The sequence below is a fragment of the Cottoperca gobio genome, chromosome 6, assembly GCF_900634415.1.
Source record: "Cottoperca gobio chromosome 6, fCotGob3.1, whole genome shotgun sequence".
NCBI classification, from domain to species: Eukaryota; Metazoa; Chordata; class Actinopteri; order Perciformes; family Bovichtidae; genus Cottoperca; species Cottoperca gobio.
Window position 1 is genome coordinate 18,348,047 of NC_041360.1, and position 23,830 is coordinate 18,371,876.

The window sequence follows — 23,830 nt, forward strand, 5'->3', positions numbered from 1 at the left end:
ATCTATATGTAAATGTGCCAATATGAATGAATGATGATGAATTTAAAGTGTACGCCCTAATCCACAGACAACTTTACATTTAAAGAACAATTACAATTCTGTACAGAGATTTACATTTTATTTATATATTTTCAACAATCACAATAAATTTAAGATTCACAAACTGGGGGGAGAGGGGGGGGGGTACAGCATCCGTAACATCCCTCTGAAATCAGAAAATCAGTTTTTAAACTTAACTGAAAGAAAAAGGAAACTTAAAAGCAAAGGGAGAAAATCTCATTTTATAGCACAAACAGCGTTTTAAGGAGAACAGCAGCGTGGTTCAGTTCTGTCAGAGAGCATTTAGGCTTGAGATACCTATTAGTAACAGGATATTACATCATTAACGGTGAGGTGAGTTAACGCTGGGGCACAAACAAAGAAAATAAAAATACCCGGGCTGTTCTGAGGGCGTCTGCCAAAGCAGGGTTAGAGCGGCATCCAGCAAACTGTGAAAGATGTTATCCGTCTTATGACTCCAATCTGGTCAATGAAGCTTATTAGGTTTTTAAATATGAGTCAGTCATGTACTGTACATGTACTATATGTTGATGGCTATTTACTAATGAGGATACTTCAAAGTTACCCGGCTAACCTGCTAATCCTGCTTTGAGACAGCCTTCTGATCCAGGCTTGTGATACGGTCTGTAAGTAAACAGACACATTCTCTAGAGTGGGCTACAAGAGGCAGAAAAACACTGAGAAATAACCATTCTGGCTGTTTAAAAAGGTCGCCATTATTCTGCACCTGCTGTTTAGTTTGCCGGTGCGTTACTCTTCACAATGAGTTATCCTATTTAAAAGGTCATGTCATACAAACTGCTTACAAATGCTACCTAAGCAGCGTAGTTCCACCGTTACAGCCCAGTTTTACTGTGAACACCATTATTAAAATGGTGGTAAAGTAAATGCTCATGGAATATTCTTCCCTTATGAAACGAGGCATGACTGACTTGTTAACGTCACATCTACACCTTTTCACTTATTTTCAAGTGCACAGTATGATCCCATCATTTACACTTTACAGTCCATCACCACGAAAAGAAAAATCTAATTAACTAGCTACAAATCCTTCCATGAATAAAATTGCATTATCTTTATATAGATAAAAATGGTAACAATCCCCAGAGATTGAAATGTTTTATAAAGGTCCACTCTGCGAGTGCACCACTAGAGAATTAACATCTGATGTGTGGGACCAAAGCTTGTTATGCTTTCCTAACTTGTTCAATATGAAAACACTCACAGTGAAACCCACCAGCTTTCAATACCACTACTACAGCGTCCACAGCTTGTTTGTCAGGGGCTTTAGTAAAAACCCAGAGTTGGTATCCAAAGGTTCATAGGGATCTAATGATTTCAGAGACTGTCTTTAGGTGAAATGAGGGACATGTGGTTCAGTTGTTAGCAGCGTCCGCCTGCCGAGGCCAGTTCTCCTCCTCAATGCCTGAGTCGTATTCCTCTTCTGCAGACTCCTTGGCTGGAGTTCTGAAATTCAAATGGAAACTCCAGTTCAGGTTTCAAACTACACAACATTAGAGACTCGACGAGAGCTGAGCTGTAGGAATCTGATCTCTCACATTACACACATGCAGCCCGACCTGTGAGCAGAGAGACACTGACCTGATATATCTGTGTTGTGATTTTCCTAGGACGATGTCTTTGTTCAGCTCAACGGCCATGATGTCAGAGTGTGGCACCTCAAACATGGGCTCTAGAAGGAGCTTTTCCTATCAAAAATGAGGTCATGTTTAATTATGTTGTTACATCAACATCACACAAAAAAATATTAGACTTTGATACCCGTGACAAAAAGCACATACCATGATGGATCTGAGCCCACGAGCTCCAGTTTTTCTCTCCAGAGCCATCCTGGCAATGGCCCTCAGGGCATCTGGAGTCACGTTGAGTTCACACTGAAACAACAAACAATGCAGATTAATTTCCATTCTAAATATCTAGTTGTTCAGGTATGAATGAATAAACACCTGTGAGATACATTTCTAACTAATATATTCTTTCCCTGGAGATCTGATACAAGAAAAGGAATGTGCACCGGCAGTTATTTGACTAGATGACTGGGCTGCGTTTGTTTGACACGGTGCTGCTGCCCGTCTGAACACAGCTTAAACATGACAGTTCACACCAAAACCTCTTACCTGTAGTGCTATTTATTAATCGAGTTTGTTTTGGTGCGAGTTGCAGAGTGTTGGAGATATCGGCTGTTACTCAGGATAATCCAGACACCACGCAGAGAGAAGCTTCTACTCGTGGATGAGAGGCTCGTGCTCGCTCGTTAGCACGGTTAGTTTGGTGGAAAGAAAATAGTTCCTACATAAAACTGCTCACAACAAGGTGTGTGGATTATCTTGAGTAACCGGATCATCATGATTTCTGGAAAAAGACATTGCTGTTGACGTTTTCCAAATGTATTTTTTGGCGCTTTGAGCACCACGAGCCGAGTAACATCTAGTTCCATTAGATTCAAGAGAAGGCAGATATCTAGATTGATAAATAGCACTAACAGGCAAGAGGAAAAATATATATTTGTGGTTGTTCCTTTGACACTGTGCTGTAGTACTAACTATATGAGAGCCCTTACTTTGTCCATGCTGAACAGAGCCTGGTACTGGGGCACCACAGCGTTGCGTGGTTCAGTCAAGATTCGGACTAGTGTTTCTTCATCCAGGCTGTGCAGAGGAACGACCACAGGAAGACGACCAACAAACTCTGGGATCATTCCAAACTCAATCAGGTCTCTGGCCTCGACGAGCTTCTGCAGCCGGTCCTTCTCCTCGATCTCCGCCACTGTGTCCGTGTCACCGCTGGAGTTGGCCAAGTCTGCGGCAGCCGCTGCACGGCGCCCTTTCCCCATGTTGGAGGGGATCCCAAAACCCAAATACTGCAGAGTCACCAAACATGAGGATCAAGTTAGAGGCTGAATGTCTGCTGACAGTCAATACATATGAGCCGTGTTAAATTTACCTTTTCATTCTTTCTTCTGCTGATGATTCTGTCGAGTCCGTTGAAGGCACCGGATGCAACAAACAGAATGTTTGTTGTGTCTACCTGCACCGTTTCTCCTCTCAGTTTCCTGGAGTTCTTCTCAGGTACATTGACGACTGTGCCCTCTAAGAGTTTAAGCAACCCCTGACAATCAATAACAAACAAATAGTTTAGGTCAACCAATAAGAGACAAGGATGAAAAAAGGAAACCAGTAACAGTAAATAAGTGAAATGTGACACATTTATTAATCCAAACGCTCTCACATTTTTATTCTGAGATTAATGCCTATAAACAAACTGCATTAAAGTTTTATTTAGTGCAACTGGGGTTGAATACTGACCTGCTGTACTCCCTCTCCTCCTACATCTCTCAGCTGATGGATTCCAGGCACACTGCCAATCTTATCAACCTCGTCCAGAAACACAATACCTGCACATGAAACACACAACATAAGTTTCACTGCTCGCAATTACATGACAACAGCCCCCGTCTCTAATAAACTGTTTGTGCATACATGTATACAATCTTTACTCCAGATTTCAGCTACACTATACTAAACATAATTCACTTTTAATAAAGGTTTAAATGAGTTGCAGGGCAGTGGTAAGTCATCCTAGTAAAAAAATTAAACTGATGTTTACTTTTTTAACTTCCTCCTGCTTCCTTCCTCTTCCTGCTAACATGTCCAACTAGATCAAGCCAATAACACATTCCTTATCCATGTAAGGAATGGAAATTAGAAATGTAATATAAATGTGCACATTTAAACAGGTTGGAGCTGAGTAATACAGCACATTGATGTAAAAGTAAATAGAACTTATTCTTTACACGGGTAAAGTCCCACTAAGTGCTTTAACAGGATTGTTATGGCACTGCTTTATAAAGTTTAAATTCAATCTGTAACAATTTAACATTTATTGTTGGCAAAATGATCTCGGTATATATATGAGAGAGTGCACTGTAGTGAACACAAAGGTTATTAACATAACGGGACTACAGTCAGGTGATAAAAAAAGCAAGCGTGATCATCTGTAAAGCTCCAGTCAGCTGCTTGCTGTTGTCAAACAGGACAGAGGCCTCGTTTTCTGTGTCATGGCGTTCATACTGACGAGGACTCCATTCTTCAAAGCCCAATCACATGTGATTTCGATCTTTGATTGAATGTTAATATAAAGTCAGTCCCTCTGCCCACCTTGCTGTGCTTTCTCCACTGAATAGTTGGCATCTTGCAGCAGTTTGGCGATAACTGACTCGATGTCTTCTCCCACGTATCCAGCTTGAGTTAGTGTAGTGCAATCGCATATTGCAAACGGGACATCTAGACAGCGTGCCAGTGTCTGCGCCAGCAATGTTTTTCCTGTGAACATTTTTGAAAAATCATTGTACAATTTCGTCTGACAAGACACATCCATATTTATAAATAAACTGCATATTTAGCTGTTTAAATCTTAATGATCCAAGAGTCACTGTGCAATATTACCATTTGTTTGTTTTTGTTTCACACACATAAATACCAAGACCAGGGAAGAAATATAAATTGCATGCGAGGGTGTGGCAGAAACCTGTAACTGCTTATATAAACTACAATTACCGCCAAGAGATGTCGCGTCCACAGTAATGGGAGATCATTTAGGACAATGTTGACACAACACTAACCTGAGCCAGTTGGACCTAGAAGTATGATGTTGCTCTTCTCCAGCTTAATATCAGTGTGTGTGGAGTCCAGGACTTCTCCGCCCCTCTTCTCCTGAGGTGCCTGCTGGCTCGCCTGCTGCTGCATGGACGCCCCCAGAGCATTTCCATGAGGACTGATCCCCGCAATCTGCAGCAGTTCTGCAAACAAGCAAAGCCACAGGAGTTTGATTTTGTGACTGAGAAGTGATAATATCACAAATAACTATAAAAGACGCACCTGATCGTCTTCTATTTGAACTGCTGCACAATTTAAACAGGCCATTCATTGATGGTGTATGTGCATAGAAACATTCCCATGTGCAGGCTTAAAATATGCATGCGCTAATCTGGGAGTGTATGGATTTATTAAATGAGGAGAGCTGGACTGAGATTAGAGAAAGTACAGAAGTGAATGCAGGTCACTGGGTTACCTTATCGTCCGTTCAGTCAAAGATTAACAAGCATAATCGTATTGCTTCAGTTTCACACGGTAACTCACGGCTCCAAAACGGGAGATGTATATCCTCAAATAATATGAAGTGCATCATTTGCTGTATTGATTAATAACTTTATAATCTGATTATTTAGGTTGATCGTGACTGTAAAATGTCAAAGCTCTGACTGAGGAGCCACAGAGGTCTGTACATTTTGGCATTTGCGCAACCCGTAAAAATAATGACAGAGAATCCTGTTTAAGTGGTGTGATTATTTAAGTGGCCTCTTGTAAACACAACAGTAAGGAGGACCAATCACTTACTTGTGAACCTGTACTCATCCTCTCGTCTTCTCATCTCTAGCTCTACAGGGAGAGGATGAAAGTACTCAAATCAATATTATCATTAATCATTACTATTGTGGCATTATCACTACCAGTCCTGCACAAGTGTTTACACAGTCCACAGCTGCAACCTCTTATCAGTTATTTGTGAATATTTTATGAGAACAGGCTCTTGGTTACATCCTAATGTATAAAAAATATATTTTTGCCCTAAATTTGATTGTTTCAATGTGAATGATTGCAACTCCTGTGTGTTTACTTTATCCAGAGTTGAATCAAAACAGCCTTTTTGCTATATTATCCTTTCATAGTCAAGTTTTATTTTTAAATAGTGTTTGAGAAATCCTTGAATCGTATTCAAAACCCAAATGGTAGCATATAATTCTTCAATTTTATACTACGGGTCCTGGTGCATGCCCCCCTCACTCTCTCCCCATACTTCCTGTCTGACTCGGCTGTCCTGTATGGAATGAAAACAAAAATGTCGCCCAATAGTAGGTCAAAGTTCAGCACTACATATTTGAGTAAAACAGATTTTGTCCAAGCACAAAAGATACAAAACATGGAAAGTTTGTTAAAGCAAAGTCAAATGATTGGCAAAAGAATCTATTTATTTATTGTTATCTTGGGAGCTTTTAAACTTTTGTTAACCTGGTTAAATGAACATTATGTACGTAATTATTGTTCAAGATTAATGTAAAACATACCATGACATTAGAAATAGCGTTTTCTAATGCAAAACATGAGGTTTGTTTGACAAACTGGCAGCAGAATGAAGCAACATCTATAGACGACAGTGATACTAACCACGGGGTGTTAGAGAGGGCTGTTTTTCCACCTCCGCCTGCTGTCGACTGCCAGCAGGAATGTTGTTGTAGATGCGTTTGTAGTGATTGTACACTGCAACTGCTAACACCTTTTTTGCATACGACTGGCCAACAACAAACTTGTCGAGGTAAGCATATATCTGTAAAAAAATAAGGGATTTATACCTTATAACAGTATACAATTATAATAGACTGACTATTCAAAGACGATGTGGTACATGTGGTACATGACTTCTTTGCATTCTCACCTTCTTAGGGGGAGGGGGAGGTTTCTGTGCAAATGCCAGTTTAACTGCCTCCGCAGCAGATTCTGGCTCTTTGTTTAGCCCCTTCTTAGAGTCCGCTTCAGACAGAACCACGAAAAAGTGATGGCATTTCTCACATTTGACAAATCGAGTTGATGCTACAAAACAACACACAACACATTTAATACGGAAACATTTCACAACCTGGTTGACAGAAACATTTGGAGACATTTAAAGTTTACATTTTATTTCGAGGTTGCAGATTATTAGGAGGAGTTGTGAATTTATATATAAAAATCTAAACACTTCTTAGATGAAGCAAGCAGCGAGCGGCATATCACATAGTTGATGTCGCAACACAAAGCAGAAAAAGCTCATTTGACAACAATGAAATCAATCCCACAATGTTTACTTGCCGGTCTGTATTTTGACAAGCTGTGCCAGGTAATTAATTATGGTGCTTGTTTGTGGTGTACCATTTATGTTCTGTGTGTTTATAGTTACTTCAGTCCACCACACACATGTCAAAGTTGGTTTCATGCTTTGTTAAAAAAACAAACAACAATTTCGACACAGAATGATCGATTATATTATTATTTGTCTATCTGCCGGGACACTATGCTGTACTTTCCCCTCTGGTTATATTCAGCCAATGCACAAACCATCTCTGGGTTCTTTTGTCCTCCTCATCCATGTCGCATGGTATTCAACAATGTCAACCACATTTCTTCTAGCACTAATAATGCTGTATATTTACTATGATGATGACATGTTTACATATTCTGGAGACAGAATCTCTGTCGTAACTTGTCTTCTGCACTTTCTTTTGTTCTTTTAGTGAGTACTTTTGTGTGCAAACTCATAAAAACAATTATCTTATTTACCCCTACTCCCCTGGACTTAAAGTAACATGCACTTAAATACACATCAGATCATATGCCTTGGTAAATGCTGATCATATATTAAGAGGTTTACTCACATACAAAGGTCTCTACATGTGTGCAGGGATCTCCACATTTAGGGCAGCGTAGCTGATTTCCTCCCTTGCCTGAACCTCCAGAGCCAGAGAGTCTCTTCCCCTCACTGACGCTTTTCTGTGCAAAGAGAATGTGTCAGCACATATTAAATTGCATTACTACCATCTCTACCATGTAAAACGTTGTGTGTAATACTGCCATGGAAGAGAGTAACCAATGATATATATTCTCCAAAGAGATTACCTTTCCACCATCACTTCCATTGTCCTTTGTTGTCCCATCTTTAGCGGCATAGCAGACAGAAGTCTCGGAAAACGACCTTACCCGTACCCGGGGAGGTAAATGAGTTTCCCGAGACCCATGACGACTCAGAGAAAACAACTGGATCCGGGAGCAGGACAGTCCTGTAAAACACAACAGCACCATCCCGTTGGATGCATCATACATTTACATACATACCAAACATTTTACTCTACACATTTTCTGGTTTCAGCTTCTCCAATGTGTCATACAGTACGATGGTAAACAGTATATCTTTGTGCAATGGACTGTTGGTAGTACAAAACGAGATATCTGAAGAGGTCACCTTGAGTTTTGACAAACTGTGATAGTCATGTTTCACAATGTTGTTACACTTAAAGGACTAATAAATGAATCGGCTAATCAAAAAAGTTATAATGTTACCGATTAAGTGAAAATGAAAGTAATTGTTAGTTGCAGCCCTACATGCATCACTTATAGTGAATGTAATTAGTTAAGAATACATTAGATGAGTCAAAATAGCAACATAATGGCTTATATGTCTATAGTGCTATCAGTACACTGCATATTATCAAGAGCATCGGTTTAAAGTCAGGGGCATAAAGTCCACAGTGTTTATATGTCCTGTAGCTATTGTACATTATGTATCTGTCATTATGTAAGTGCATCTTGTTGATGTAACATGTTAGCTTAGCTATTGCTACATAACACTCTTGTGTTTATAATCGATGTGTTTTTCTTTATGCGTTATTACTCACATATATACAACTCTTATCAAAAGCTGCGTGATGTAACAGCCACAGCTGTACTTTAAGTTACTTTACCACCTGCTGTTGGCATATTACGTGACTGAGTAACAGCGGTCTGGGATATCACACACTGTAAATGAGCACAATGTAATTTAAACAGTGAGTACGGCGTGTCCCGTCCCGGTCTTACCTCGGTGGGCAGTGTTAAGGAACAACCGGGCAGCCGAAGTGCATGGACAGGACATAACTCCTCTTTTGGCTCAAAATCCTGAAAATAAACAAAGTTAACACATAGTGTACTAAGGGGGGGGTGGCTAAACCAGACAGCAGTAGCAAACAGGAGAGGCCATTTAGCAGTTAAAACATTTCATAACTTCAACGTCACTGTTAGCATTAGCAGGTCATTTACTGGTGAAGGTGGCCGCCAGTGCTGCTTACTACTGTAGAAATTAATGTTGTTTAAACCCCCTGAAATGTAATGATTGGTTGGAATATCACGACCAAGTACTTCCTGCTAGCTAACGGTAATAATACATAGCAAAATAAACAATGTAGCTAGCTGGGTTATGGCTACTTAAGCTAGGCCCAAGCCAGCGCTACCTGCTGCCAGTAGAAATGGCAAACACAGCCAATATTGCGCAGTGGTTAATCTAAGTGGCTTTGCAAATACTGAAACAAACACGGAGCTAGCAGTCACGTTAGACGATAGACAAATGCTTAGCTTTATTCTAACATTACACCAGCAAATTGCCCAGGAAACGTGTTTCAAGCTTGCTTGTTTTTACTCACAGGGCACGATGAAACCAGTCGCGTCTTGACAGCCCCTTCAAAAAAACAAAAACTATTTTTGCAAGGTCACTGCAGCTTTCGCTATGTTGTTTTGGTTTCGTTAGTGTGTCGTACTAATGTCACAGTACCACTAGGCCGCAATTTCCCAGGTGGGACACGACCCAAAGTGATGTAACGCTGTTATGAACTAGGTCGGTTGCCAGGCTAGCAGCTAGCTAGCCTTCTCTCTAAAGGGGGGTACAGTCGCTAACCGAAGTTGTTAACCAGTGTAAGCAATATGGCGGCTTCGCTTATGTCTATGCAGTTCCCTCCCATCCAGATATTTTGAGATTTAGTAGTTCACAGGAGGCGTTAACAGGGTGGACCGCTGGTGCGTTCAAATGATCCTCGGAATGTGGAATTAATGTTGCGTTTGGGTGATCCTCGTAATTGTGTACGCTGTCCTGAACCGAAGATTCATTTAATTGTAAAGGGCCGCAAAATACATACAGGCATATTTATTGCCCGAGTTGTTTTCTAGTCTGTACTTTAAATAAGCTGAGCTAGTTACCCAACTAACTATAATGTGGTTGGAGATACCTATCATCACAAGCATACTTACATACACAACATCACATGTAAACAGATATACATGTTTTGTATTATTTATTCTGAACCTATAAAGTAACTGGACCTTGGCCATTAAAAAAACAAATATTCTTATTTTCTGTATGTAACACCAGAATTGGTTTGGCTTATTTGAAGCTATTGTACTGCACTTAACATGATTTCACCTTTTGAAGCTAATAAACTTGTAAGATTCTTGCTGTTCGGAGTTGTATTCTCATTATTGTTTGCACTGTAAGTCTCTTTAGACAAAAGCATCAGCTAAATTAATTGTAATGTAATGTAACTAGTAGCTAAAACTGTCAAATATATATAGTGGAGTAAGAAGTACAATATTTGTAAACTATTTCTTCTCCAGAGAATCATAAATCTATGAGGAAAAGATAGTGCCAACAGGATTATGTAACAATCCTACCAGTCACACATTACTACTTGATCTCCTTTGGCATAATTCCCTCTATGTAAATCAATATCTAGAAAATTAACTTGCCTTAAAGTATATAAGTGGCATTAAAAACAGCCTTTTCCATTCACAGTTGTGCATAATAATTGCAATAAATAAACTTGTTGCATAACTTTCGTTAGAGCCCCAGATGGACTATCAGCTGTCTCTCTGAGCCCAGCTGGTTTTCCTCTTTAAACCGTTCACCTTGCACCTCATCTTTCTGATCTCTGCTGCTCATTTACCTTCTTTGGAGCAGAAGGATGATGGTGGTCTGTGCTTCAGAATGTACTCTAAGAGTGAGAGTTACGGCCCACAAAAACAACCAACTTACTGTAGATATACATTTCAAGAAGCATGCTGCTTTTTCGGTGCATGTTCACAACTCCAGGTTGCTCCTCTGAGCTGCACAGCAGAGGGTGTTTCTGTTTGTCATCCATCAGATCTTGATGTATGTAGCCTTCAGCTGGATCCTTTGTTCCGTCTTCTACGTGTTTCCTTACATCATGTACCTACAGTGTATCAATAACACACAATACATTTGGGATGTACATTTGTACATATAATTGTTTTGACCATGAACATGAAAAATCCATTCGAACAATGAATATTGTGACAAGTTTGGGTACAAAATGTTGTCACTTAACTTTAATATGAACAGACTATTCTAGAAGCAGACTTTTGCAGCTCAACTAAATTAAACCATTCATCACGTCATGCTGCTTAAGTTCAGCATCGTGATCTCTTGGGATCAACACATGTACATCAATAGTTGGTCATCTTGATTTGGCACATGTATTGTTACCAATATCAAGTGTGACCTATTTAATCTCTACCAGCAACTTTCTCCTGTGTTCAAATCAGGCCAGTGCGTCAAGAAATGCACGTAAACACAACAGGGATTTAAAAAATAACTTTATTGCTCATTTTACAAGGTTTGTGGTTATTTTCAGGTCATTTTGAGTTTAATTTTGCAGATTTTTACGCTGCTGTTGTACCACATATACAGAAGCTTTTTGTTGGGATAATATGACAGCATAGCCAAGATGCCATTAGCAGGCCTTAATTCAAAACTTGCATCCAGAGGGCTCTCTTTCTTTAAATCAAAAGCATATGTAACTCTTTGGTCCTTGTCATCTGTGAAATATAGCAGCCCACATACAATGAAAGCATTTCCTGCTTTAGTTGTAGGGTAGTGAGTGTTAATGACTGACTCCACAAAGAATGTGTCAGGGTTAAGTTTTGCAACCATTGTATCATCATCTGTATCTGATGCAAAAATGACCCACAGTCCGTTTTCATCCATGGCAAACTTGAAATACGTCTTTGAGTTGCGGAAAAGGTAATTAAGGTTGTTATATCTGCTGTTTGCCATGATCAGGGTGTTGCTTCTCCTGGTGTTCAGGTCAAATCTGTAAAAATATTGATCATGGGTAAGTTAAGAAGAGTACACAGACATCAAAAAAGTCAGTGTGGGTAAGGTAATAAGGCAGGGACAAAGCCTTGAACATGTTTAACACTTACTTTATAAGTCTGTTTGTTCCTGCGTTGTGAAAGTAAAATGAGTGCTTGTAAACAATATGACCACAGCCCTGGAAGAACCACCTGACGTCTATCATTTTGTTGCTTGTATCCAGAAGTGTCGAAATGTTCCTGTGCTCCACCAGAACTCGACCTGGGGAGGAAATGTTTAAATAGGTTTAAATCCACAAAGACTCACATATCTGCGATTAATGACTGTTGCTGTAAAAAAAAAAAAAAAAAGGAAATGAATAATTACCTGAAAAATGATCGGCCAGCCAGTATCGACCTTCATCCAGCCGGGACGCTTCGGACATCCAGGCTCCAAAAGTGCTTTGCATTTTAATGGCTTTCTCTGGACATTTAATAGTTCTGATGTTGCACTCTACATGAAAGAAGATATGCACTTCAGTATTTGAATAAGTTATCCAATAGTCATACATACATGATTTTAAGAGTAATTTAACTAACTGACCAGTTTTTGTCCGTCTCTCATTGGTTGTCACATTGATCTTGTTGTTTGTCTGGAGTGGATATGAAGAGTCTAAATAAAAAGGAAGAAGAAGAAGAAGAAGAAGAAGAAGAAGAAGAAGAAGAAGAAGAAGAAGAAGAAGAAGAAGAAGAAGAAGAAGAAGAAGAAGGAAGTAGTAGAAGAAGAAGAAGAAGAAGAAGAAGAAGAAGAAGAAGAAGAAGAAGAAGAAGAAGTAGAAGTAGTAGAAGAAGAAGAAGAAGAAGAAGAAGAAGAAGAAGAAGAAGAAGAAGAAGAAGAAGTAGAAGTAGTAGAAGAAGAAGAAGAAGAAGAAGAAGAAGAAGAAGAAGAAGAAGAAGTAGAAGTAGTAGAAGAAGAAGAAGAAGAAGAAGAAGAAGAAGAAGTAGAAGTAGTAGAAGAAGAAGAAGAAGAAGAAGAAGATAGAAGAAGAAGAAGAAGAAGAAGAAGAAGAAGAAGTAGAAGTAGTAGAAGAAGAAAACAAGAACAAGAACAAGAACAAGAAGAACAAGATACATTAATATTTTCACACATTTTAAAAGATGGGATGTTTATTCTCTTTGTAGCCAATATAAGCGGTGATCATTAGTCATTTCCTTCAAATCAACGTTTTAAAGATCATCGATGGGCTTTGACAGAAAAGAAGATTCTTAATTTCTTAATATGAGACACAAAATAATCTTACCACTTTTCATGGACGTATTGATAATGTGTTCTCTCTCCGAGTCCACAGAAAGTGAAGCTGTAACATGAAAGGAAACATATATAATTCAATATATTTTACATTTTACAATTATGGTGTTATAGTGCAGCATTATAAATCAGACAAAAGACAAAAAGACATGTTTTTAGGTCTTTGTCACTTTTACATATTATTCAAAACAGACAGTTTCCTACCTGTTAATAATTCACTTGGTGCCTCTGTAGCGTTATTGAAGGATTCACTGCTTTGGTCCGCAGAAAGTGGAGCTGTTGAATAAAATGTAACATTAAATATAATGTTTTAAAGTTATGGTCTTGCTTTACTCATAATTCAAAACACAGTATTTCCTACCTGTTAACAATCGTATTGGTGCTGCTGTAGCATTTTTTATTTTGGTATCATTCAATGTGTCGTGGCTGTCGCTTTGATGAAAGGATACTGACTCTAAAAATAAAAATATTGGGTTTAACATTTTTTCAGATTTTCAAAGTTTGTCTTTACAGTCTCCAAGTTTCTTAAAATAATTGTTTACCATCTTCCATGTTTGTGACTCGAAGCTTCTCAGAGTCACTAACATCTCTGGTGTTGTCAGTCGGATGTGGAGTTGGTGATTCTGCACAAAGAGATGGTACAGATATTAAACATCCCTCTTCTGAGAGAGGAGACAAACTACTTTACCTAAATGTGTGAACTGACCGATACTGACACCAATAGACAGTTTCTTACCACTTTTCACGGGTGTATCAATAATAGTTCCAGTGTCATTGAAGGCATCACTGTTTTGGTTGGAGAGTGGCGCTGTCGAATGAAATGAAACATTAAATATAACATTTTAAAGTTATGGTCTTGCTTTACTCATAATTAAAAACCTCAGATCCTCATGATTGTTTGCACTTATTGTAAGTCGCTTTGGACAAAAGCCTCAGCTAAATGAACTGTAATGTAAAACAGAGTGTTTCCTACCTGTTGATATTGTTATTGTTGCCTCTGTAGCATGTTCTCTCTCTGTGTCGGTCAAGGTGCCATGGCTCTGGTCTTGAGATGGTACTGACTCTAGAAAATAAAAGCATTTTGTTTAACTTTTATATTTAGTTAATGTCTTTACAGTCTCTGTGCAGGTCAATATAGTTGTTTACCTGCTTCCATGTTTGTGTCTCGAAGCTTCTCAGAGTCACTAACATCTCTGGTGTTGTCAGTCGGATGTGGAGTTTGTGATTCTGCAGAAAGAGATGGTACAGATATTAAACATCCCTCTTCTGAGAGGAGGAGACAAACTACTTTACCTAAATGTGTGAACTGATCGATACTGACACCAATAGACAGTTTCTTACCACTTTTCACGGGTGTATCAATAATAGTTCCAGTGTCATTGAAGGCATCACTGTTTTGGCCGGAGAGTGGCGCTGTCGAATGAAATGAAACATTAAATATAACATTTTAAAGTTATGGTCTTGCTTTACTCATAATTCAAAACCTCAGATCCTCATGATTGTTTGCACTTATTGTAAGTTGCTTTGGACAAAAGCCTCAGCTAAATGAACTGTAATGTAAAACAGAGTGTTTCCTACCTGTTGATATTGTTATTGTTGCCTCTGTAGCATGTTCTCTCTCTGTGTCGGTCAAGGTGCCATGGCTCTGGTCTTGAGATGGTACTGACTCTAGAAAATAAAAGCATTTGGTTTAACTTTTATATTTAGTCAATGTCTTTACAGTCTCCGTGCAGGTCAATATAGTTGTTTACCTGCTTCCATGTTTGTGTCTCGAAGCTCCTCAGAGTCAGTAACATCTCTGGTGTTGTCAGTCGGATGTGGAGTTTGTGATTCTACAGAAAGAGATGGTACAGATATTAAACATCCCTCTTCTGAGAGAGGAGACAAACTACTTTACCTAAATGTGTGAACTGATCGATACTGACACCAATAGACAGTTTCTTACCACTTTTCACGGGTGTATCAATAATAGTTCCAGTGTCATTGAAGGCATCACTGTTTTGGTTGGAGAGTGGCGCTGTTGAATGAAATTAAACATTAAATATAACATGTTAAAGTTATGGTCTTGCTTTACTCATAATTCAAAACAGAGTGTTTCCTACCTGTTGATATTGTTATTGTTGCCTCTGTAGCATGTTCTCTCTCTGTGTCGTTCAAGGTGCCATGGTTCTGGTCTTGAGATGGTACTGACTCTAGAAAATAAAAAGCATTTGGTTTAACTTTTATATTTAGTCAATGTCTTTACAGTCTCCGTGCAGGTCTAAATGGTTGTTTACCTGCTTCCATGTTTGTGTCTCGAAGCTTCTCAGAGTCACTAACATCTCTGGTGTTGTCAGTCGGATGTGGAGTTGGTGATTCTACAGAAAGAGAGATGAGAGTCAACAAGAAGAGATAGTACAGATAATAAATGCTACTAAAACTTTCTGTCGTATTACAAACAGAATAAAATAAGAATAATTCACTTTGAAGCTTAAATTCACAGTTTACTCACCAGTTGTTATCCATTCCTCGTCACCGGTCACATTGATCCTCTTGTTGTTCTGGGGGGAATGTGAAGAGTCTAAAATAAAGATAATTGGAAAAAAGAGATTCTTATTTTTTTTTTCTTATTTCTTATTTGTTAAGAAATCTTATTTTTAACAGATATATTGTGAATATTCTACAACTATTATATCTTTAATATTCACTTATACTGTACCAAACTGTAATTGTGCTCCTATAGCTGTTTGAATATACAGCAGCCAGTCCAGGAGTGTTGTTGAATGTTTATTCTGTTTCTTATCACTTTTCACGGGTGTATCAATAATAGTTCCAGTGTCATTGAAGGCATCACTGTTTTGATCAGAGAGTGGCGCTGTTGAATGAAATGAAACATTAAATATAACATTTTAAAGTTATGGTCTTGCTTTACTCATTATTCAAAACCTCAAATCCTCATGATTGTTTGCACTTATTGTAAGTTGCTTTGGACAAAAGCCTCAGCTAAATGAACTGTAATGTAAAACAGAGTGTTTCCTACCTGTTAATATTGTTATTGTTGCCTCTGTAGCATGTTCTCTCTCTGTGTCGGTCAAGGTGCCATGGCTCTGGTCTTGAGATGGTACTGACTCTAGAAAATAAAAGCATTTGGTTTAACTTTCTTTATTTAGTCAATGTCTTTACAGTCTCCGTGCAGGTCTAAATGGTTGTTTACCTGCTTCCATGTTTGTGTCTCGAAGCTTCTCAGAGTCAGTAACATCTCTGGTGTTGTCAGTCGGATGTGGAGTTGGTGATTCTGCACAAAGAGATGGTACAGATATTAAACATCCCTCTTCTGAGAGAGGAGACAAACTACTTTACCTAAATGTGTGAACTGACCGATACTGACACCAATAGACAGTTTCTTACCACTTTTCACGGGTGTATCAATAATAGTTCCAGTGTCATTGAAGGCATCACTGTTTTGGTCGGAGAGTGGCGCTGTCGAATGAAATGAAACATTAAATATAACATTTTAAAGTTATGGTCTGTGTGTTACCTACCTGTTAACAATCTTATTGGTGCCTCTGTAACCTTCTCTGTTATTCAGGGCGTCTTGGCTGTAGTCTTTATGAAATGATTCGGACTCTAGGAATTAAAATATATTGGGTTTTCACACGGTGCACTTTTCTGCAGGTACTTGATACTTTAAGTAACATTAAAAGGAAAACTTAACTTGTAATTTTGCATGATTATATTGGTACTTTTACTTAACTAAAGGAACACTTCCTCGACCACTTTTAATATGAAACTCTTCTTTGTATACTTGTATATGAGATTGCATGAATAAACCTGATTTGATGTCCATCTCACATAGTAAATAAAGAAAGAAATCAGTTGTCACGTTTGATAAATGGATCATAAAGCAAGAAACTTGTGGTCTCTGTAAAGACCAGAGTGCCAGAGCAAGAAGAACCTTTGGATTTTAATGATTGTGATCATTTAAAATGATCATATCATCATAATAATATCAAGATTTAACTCACTTTATGAGTAGAATTAAACATTATGCAACACTAACAGTGTTATAGCATCTGTAAATAGACTTTTACTTATGATTTAAAGAAACAGTTAATACCTGTTAATAATCTAAGTTGGTGCCTCTGTGACATTCTCTGTGTTGGTCTCATTCAAGGTGTCGTAGCTGTACTCGGGATGAACTGATTCTAGAAAATAAAATGAAATGTGGTTAAACATGTTATCAGGTCTGACGTTTTCATATCACAATTGTTTACCAGAGTCCGTACTTGTGTCAAGAGGTTTTCTAGAGGCAGTAACATTCAATACATCTCCGCTCTCCTCGGCTGGATGTGGTGTTGGTGATTCTGTGGAAACAAAGACATCGTATATTATTGTATATCGTATAACACTGAAGAGGAACTTCGAGCCATAAATCACAAACAGCCTATAATTTAAATCATCAACTCTGATGCACACTATACGTCAATTCAGAATGTCTTCTCACCGGTCTTGTTAATCGTCGAGCTGCTGTTTTCTACGTCGGTCAGAGAAGCAGATGAATCTAAATATGTAGAACAAGAGTTGAAATGGAAGGTTAACTTTTGTAACAATATTAATAGCCAGCACTTTATTCCAACCATGTAGACTTGAACAAGTGACTGTAGTACTGTGTGGTTTTGTCCTTCATGGTGAACGTGATCAGGGCCTAACTGGTGGAGTTATCCTGCTACTGAGAACCAACATTTTAGATTACACTTTAAGGCCAATAATAAATAATGGATCCATTACTAGAATCGTATTCCATATTGTGTGGAGATGTCTCGGTAATAAAACGTACAGACAATATAATAAAACAGTTAACTGAATAAACACATTTATCGTGTTGTCTGGTCCTTATTATTGTCTAGAGCAGAGTGACCCTGGATTTATTATCTCTAACATCTTTTTTACAACCATGTGGATAGTTTGTATTTGTTACAATGGATTCTCTTAGTGACCCAGGGCAATGATTGTGTTTCACTATATTACACATGTTACTCTGTTATACCATAGTGTGGTTAGAGAAGTTCCTATGGACCTTTAAAACTGGTTCAATAATGTAAACTATTACACAGTAATAGACGTGATTTAAAGGTAAACACAGCCACTGTTCTACACGAAGGATTAAATGATTAGGGCTTGATGTGAAGAGCTTTTTGTCTGTGAAAATGAAACATGTGGTTCGTTGCTTATTGATTCTGTGGCGATGTTCTCACCCATCAACATGTTGGTTTGATGGATGTGTTCACCGATGGTCTGGTTTCTCACTTCATTAGAATACCAAGCAGGACAGGGTGGACCAGGTGGGCCTGCTGGACCCCTTGGACCAGGAGGACCTTCAAATAATAACATACAGTAGCTGCGAGTCAGACAGGTAACACCAATGTAATAAACAGTACTGTCAATGATATAGGCTTTTAGGAACAACAGTAAATAAAATAATTTGAAGTTAGAGAAAATTAAACGGTAAGATTTTACCAAAAATAAAAGGAGATTAGTGTTTATTATATCCCACAACAGGATTAAGTTCTGAACAAAACATAGTGGCCATCTTGCTTTTCTTAAAGCCTCAACAGTAGTGGAGCTTAACTTAAAATATAGAAGAAACTCACTCACAAAATGAAGTAAAATTAGGTGACAGCTTTTCAATTGTTGTTTTGAGTTTGACTTATTTGCTCTTTGATCGTATTATTCATGTCAGGTTCAAATATGTCGTCATCTCTCACCCTTAATGAGAATGTCATTGTCGGTCTCTCCGTCCAGTCGGAGAGGCCCCGGGTCTCCTTTTGATCCTGGTTCTCCTTTTTCTCCAGGGCGTCCTAGTCATTGACAAGTCATTGTGTAAAATGGAAACTAAAAACAGGATGGTCACTTGTTGTAGGAGTGTGAATGTGTACACAGATGATAGTAGATTATTTTCAAACATTAATTGCTGTATGTTCTCTCTGAAACGATTCTGTGAACCTTTTCCGACTGAATCAATCTCCCATACATTGCTAATGTGGCAGCGATAGACAAAGTCCATAGACAGTGAGTGGGATGTTCATGTTATGTAACCATGGCTGAACAATGGAAGACTGTTTGAAACTTGTGAATGACTTTCTGAGATGTTAGTCTGTTCTGGTGCACACCTCACAAAGGGTTATTCTTATTGGATTTCTTTTGACACAACAGATCTCTCACCTCTTTTTCCTCGTTTCCCCTCTGGCCCGGGCACACCCTGCTGTCCCGGTGAAGCAGCTCTACCAGGCAAACCTAACAGGAAAAAGTACCGTGACTGTAGTCACAAATTCAGCTTATTTTAAATAACTGATGCAGTTAATTGAAGTGCCTGTCTTTACCTGGGGGGCCTGGTGGGCCTGGTGGGCCTGGGGAAAAAATAAAACATTTAAATATTTTACACAAATCAAATACAGTAGCAGCAACAATAAAAACTGTAGAGCTGAAATGGAGAAAATGTATGAAGTGCACCTGTTAAACAAACCCCTCTGGAGCCATTACACAGATCCATGAGGGCTTTGACCTGAAATAAAGAGAAACAGACCGAGCAGGTGACGTCGATGTTGATTGTAAATACATCTGGAAGGATTCTACGATTCATATTTAGTTTTTTAAATCACTTGGACAGAAACACTTTTGCTTGTTTTGTGAGACATCTTATCAAATGAAACTTGCTCCCAGGATTTGAGAGAAGATTACAATAATTTTAGTTTCCCATTATTCCCATTATAAGAACAGAAATTATTATTTGACTAATTGATTGAATATTAACTGGCAACAATTGTGCAAATTCATTATTTGCTTGTGTCATTTTTTTAAAGCAAAAAATGCACTTCTGGTTTCGGATGTTTGATCGGACAAAACAAGCAATTTTTCTGACATTTTATAGCTAAAGTATTAATTAATACAAATACAAATAATTACAAATAATTAAATAATGCTTAGTTGCGGCCAATATTATCAATTTTATCAGGCTAATAATAAAACTAGACTTTATTTTGGTAAAACACTTAAAAACAGTGATAAATGTTCTGTCAAAACAATACAGTAGCGCCCTAGTAGTAGGAATGCCAGTTCCCATTGGGTGTGAGTAGAGTTGAGGGAGGAGCAGTCACGCTCCACTACTCAAAGTATTTATCCAGAAAACACTCAGTGGAAAAACAACATCTCTCCAACAGAGTCTTGGATTCTTGGCACAACACAGACATGCTTCTTATCCCAAAAGGGAAAAGAGAGGAAATGTTTCTATAAAAGATGACAGCAAAGAGTCGTCGTCTGCTCACCCTTTCTCTCTCATAATAACATATCCAGAAATTCTCTTTTCATATTTCTTTCTGCAACATTCACAATTTTATATAAAGAGCCAACATTAAAGTATTTAAGGTGTCTTACAGGAACCATGGAGTACATCATCAGCATCAGCATATCCTTCTCCTCTTGGCTTTTTGTGTCTCCCTGCTGGTCTCTTCTGCTGCGTTGGAGCTTCTTCAGCTCAGCCTCTGCAGGGTCCATGGGCAGGACTTCTGCCTGCAGCCTGCAGCTCTGCGACAGCACCTGCATCTGAGCGTCCAACCTGACCAGCTCCTCCGTCAGCTCTTTCTGTCGAACCAGCAGGAACACTAGGCCTCCTGAGCTCAGGAGCAGAAGCGCACACATCCCCACCAGCAGCTCTTTCCACGCAAGAAAAAGTCCACACCTCTCCTTCATATTGATGCCCTGCTTGCTGCTCCTCCACTGCAGAGTAATCTGAGCTCTGAAATTCACAAGCACATACAGCATATATCTGACCACTTGCCAACAGATGAGGCGTCAGAGGGAAACTACGCTCGAGCAGTTGGAGAAATAAACATGTCAAGATCTGTTTGTAACTACAGTGGGAACCACATGATGCATTGCGCAACAACAAGCATCTGGGAAACAAAATGTGTGGGCTTGATTCAGAAGCAGCTATTGGACATATTTCCAGAATGACATATCCTGCACATAGTGTCGTGGCTTTCATTATTCTGGTCCTCTTCCCCTTAATATTGCTACCAGTCCTTCCTACACAAAATGACATGGAAGTGGAATAAATAAGTTCTGAACAAAAGGATCTTTCTTTGGAACTACAAAAGAGCTCTCAGAGCACTTACAGTAAAAGACTGAGTGGGTGGATGTGTGTGTGCACTGAAATCTCCTTTTTAATAAATGAGTTTTTCAATGTTCTGCATAATGCATTTCCAAATGTAAAATAACAGTTGCATATTTCTTCTCCACTTGTTTCAGTGGCATTTTTTAAAAAAAGGTCTAATTATCAAGTTTAGTCTCTGCACTACAATGACAAGAGCATGTTTTGCAGCCAACTCTGGATACAAGCCCCCACCCAAACCCCGAAATCTGAGGCCAACGTCTTCATGAACAGCATACCAGCTATTCATTTGAGCTATTCAGGTGCTGAGCTTGAAGGACAGGTCAGCAGAGTTACACAACCTCTGCATGAACACTGTTTTCCCTTATTTAATTTGGCATCCATCCATTTGTGAAGTAGAGGATCACCGACACATTTCTAAATGACATTTTTAAGACTTAAGTGTTTAAATTATAGAGATTACATTTTCTCTTTCCTCTGTTTCATATTTTTTAACTGCTGGGTAAATCCCTACTCCCTTTGACACGGGTCAGTCTGACCCAGCTAATTAATTTACCCTTGAATAGGCTCCTCGGCGGATGAATTGGACAGAGGGGTTTCTTTCTTTTTTGAATTAAACCCATCTAAAAAAGAACTGATGCAGAGTACATCGTATGAAAGACCTGCCGGTTTTGCATTCCTATAAAAAAAAAAAAAAAAGCTGCTTTGTGGTCTAGATGTGCACTGTTATCTGGCCTGTGCACTGTTTCGCCATGCTATTGTACTTGTAACCCCAAAGTGGTAGTGTTCCTAAGCAACTAGTAAAACGAGGGCTTAACCGAGGAATTATAAACACTTGAATCACTGTGATTTATTTGGTAGGAGAATGTTGATCATCCTTAAAACCAGTGGAGGAAGAACGGCATCTCTTCAAACTGCACTCTAACTTGTCAGGAGCAGGAAAAGAACAAGAGTAAGTTTTATTCTTTGATAATTTCTTGGTGAAGAATTAAAAAATGTTTGGAAGAGTAAAAGGATGGATGTGTTTTTATCACTTTATCTGTGTGTTTTGTTGCTTCCTTGTATCCTTGCTTGTCTTTGATTTATTGATGTTCTTGTGTCATGTTATTTAGATTATTCTGGAAAATCAATTAAATAATAAGCAAATAATAATAGTAGTAAAAAAATACTCTTAAAGATAAAATATGTAAAAAAAAAACATCTAGGTTTACAAAAAATGTTAACCCACTCAATTAAATCTTTTTAACAAGTGGACTTTGCGCCTGTATTGAGAGACTGTTTTAGCTACTGTAGTACGCTGAAATGAAACAAACATTTGGCTCTCTCTCTCTCTCTCTCTCTAACTAATGAGTTATGATAATACTGAAATACCATTTAAAAAAGGGAATAATCTGTCACACACACTTAAACTGACATATTAGACATATTGGATGAAGAGCTGTCTCAGTAACAGTTCATCATAAAGCTTTGCGTGGGTGTGTTTTGGTTGTAATGTGTGCCGGACAAAGACAAGAGAACTACAAGACTGTCCGCAGATTAATAAGATCTATTTTGTTTCAACAAATGCATGAGCTTGTTCTGTCTGCTGGTTAAAGGAGACAGAAGCTTTATGATCACAGGACAGACTCAGTACACTGTAAGACAGGTGTGTGTTTATAAAAAAAGGGATGCTGCCGCTGGAGACGCTCACCGTCGGCCCCATGGTGGTCGACACGGTGTCTGAAGCCACCACCCTTCTGCTTGTCCTGCTGCTGCTGCTGCTCGTCACTGCCTGGTGCCGAGCAAACCGCTCACATATACCCGGTAACAGACTTCAGCTTCTGCTCGTATACATAAGTAAAATGGGAAACGTGACAAATATCTGTTTTTCTTTCTAAGTGTTTTGAACTTTGAATAATTACAGTAACAGTACAATAAGATTTCTGTTTTCACTTGGACATGAGAGCACAGAGTCCAGCCTAGGATCTCTTATGTCTTAAATCATAACCCGTTTCTTTCCATCAGGTCCTTCCTTCTTGGCGGGACTCGGTCCTATCCTCTCCTACAGCAGATTCATCTGGACTGGGATAGGAACAGCGAGCAACTACTACAACAACAAATATGGCAGCATCGTGCGAGTCTGGATTAATGGCGAGGAGACCCTTATTCTGAGCAGGCAAGTCTTCTGAGATAAAAACACACACTTTATCCCATGAATATGTAGTAAGTCAAAGCTCCTCTTGCAGGTCTTCAGCAGTGTATCACGTTCTCAAGAGCGCCCACTACACGGCCAGATTCGGGAGCAAGAAAGGGCTGGAGTGTGTTGGGATGGAAGGGAGGGGGATCATTTTCAACAGTGATGTCCTGCTCTGGAGTAAAGTGAGGACATATTTTTCTAAAGGTGAGCAATTTCCTTACACAAGAGAGTATGCAGTCAGAGTAAAAGGTGCCTTATTTCACTCCTTTTTCTCTCTTTTCCAACAGAGTAGATTGAAATCTGGCAACAACTGAAACACTGCTTCCTTGTTTTTACTGTTTCATGATTGTGTTACAGCTCTGACAGGCCCTGGCCTCCAGAGGACTGTGGGAATCTGTGTAAGCTCCACAGCC

General features: G+C 38.8%; 3 protein-coding genes across 4 annotated transcripts in view; 1 reads left to right on the plus strand and 2 right to left on the minus strand.

Moving 5' to 3' along the window:
* Positions 1 to 101: 101 nt before the first annotated feature.
* Positions 102 to 9,692, minus strand: clpxb (caseinolytic mitochondrial matrix peptidase chaperone subunit Xb). 2 transcript variants are annotated; one of them, XM_029433812.1, is made up of 15 exons: positions 9,347 to 9,692; positions 8,748 to 8,825; positions 7,791 to 7,951; positions 7,550 to 7,664; positions 6,574 to 6,728; positions 6,306 to 6,465; positions 5,478 to 5,519; positions 4,703 to 4,879; positions 4,239 to 4,403; positions 3,387 to 3,475; positions 3,025 to 3,189; positions 2,642 to 2,941; positions 1,863 to 1,955; positions 1,663 to 1,769; positions 102 to 1,527 (listed from the first exon to the last, which is right to left on the minus strand). In XM_029433812.1, exons 2-15 carry the CDS (start codon positions 8,800 to 8,802, stop codon positions 1,437 to 1,439), a joined length of 1,875 nt encoding a protein of 624 aa, XP_029289672.1. In that variant the 5' UTR covers positions 8,803 to 8,825; positions 9,347 to 9,692; the 3' UTR covers positions 102 to 1,436. The 2 variants fall into 2 exon arrangements, with proteins under 2 accessions (XP_029289672.1, XP_029289674.1); XM_029433814.1 differs by lacking the exon at positions 5,478 to 5,519 and having other exon boundaries at positions 9,347 to 9,691.
* A 1,600-nt stretch (positions 9,693 to 11,292) lies between these two features.
* Positions 11,293 to 20,968, minus strand: LOC115009412 (uncharacterized). Its single transcript, XM_029433371.1, has 32 exons — positions 20,506 to 20,968; positions 19,585 to 19,636; positions 19,455 to 19,481; positions 19,297 to 19,368; positions 18,840 to 18,932; positions 18,330 to 18,449; positions 17,579 to 17,635; positions 17,361 to 17,438; positions 17,215 to 17,279; positions 16,648 to 16,699; positions 16,483 to 16,554; positions 16,289 to 16,369; positions 16,115 to 16,204; positions 15,794 to 15,949; positions 15,587 to 15,655; positions 15,372 to 15,452; positions 15,198 to 15,287; positions 15,041 to 15,112; positions 14,847 to 14,927; positions 14,674 to 14,763; positions 14,437 to 14,508; positions 14,242 to 14,322; positions 14,069 to 14,158; positions 13,832 to 13,903; positions 13,638 to 13,718; positions 13,457 to 13,549; positions 13,300 to 13,371; positions 13,088 to 13,144; positions 12,391 to 12,459; positions 12,175 to 12,300; positions 11,919 to 12,069; positions 11,293 to 11,806 (listed from the first exon to the last, which is right to left on the minus strand). Exons 1-32 carry the CDS (start codon positions 20,890 to 20,892, stop codon positions 11,344 to 11,346), a joined length of 3,312 nt encoding a protein of 1,103 aa, XP_029289231.1. The 5' UTR covers positions 20,893 to 20,968; the 3' UTR covers positions 11,293 to 11,343.
* Positions 20,969 to 22,040: 1,072 nt separating this feature from the next.
* The window catches only part of LOC115009664 (aromatase-like), a 4,003-nt gene continuing 2,213 nt past the window's right edge, over positions 22,041 to 23,830 (plus strand). Inside the window, exons 1-5 of the mRNA XM_029433823.1 lie at positions 22,041 to 22,193; positions 22,907 to 23,044; positions 23,246 to 23,396; positions 23,467 to 23,621; positions 23,775 to 23,830. The exon at positions 23,775 to 23,830 is cut by the window's right edge and continues 121 nt beyond it. Coding sequence (XP_029289683.1) covers positions 22,909 to 23,044; positions 23,246 to 23,396; positions 23,467 to 23,621; positions 23,775 to 23,830 — 498 coding nt within the window. The 5' untranslated portion in view covers positions 22,041 to 22,193; positions 22,907 to 22,908. The remainder of the gene's footprint in view (positions 22,194 to 22,906; positions 23,045 to 23,245; positions 23,397 to 23,466; positions 23,622 to 23,774) is intronic.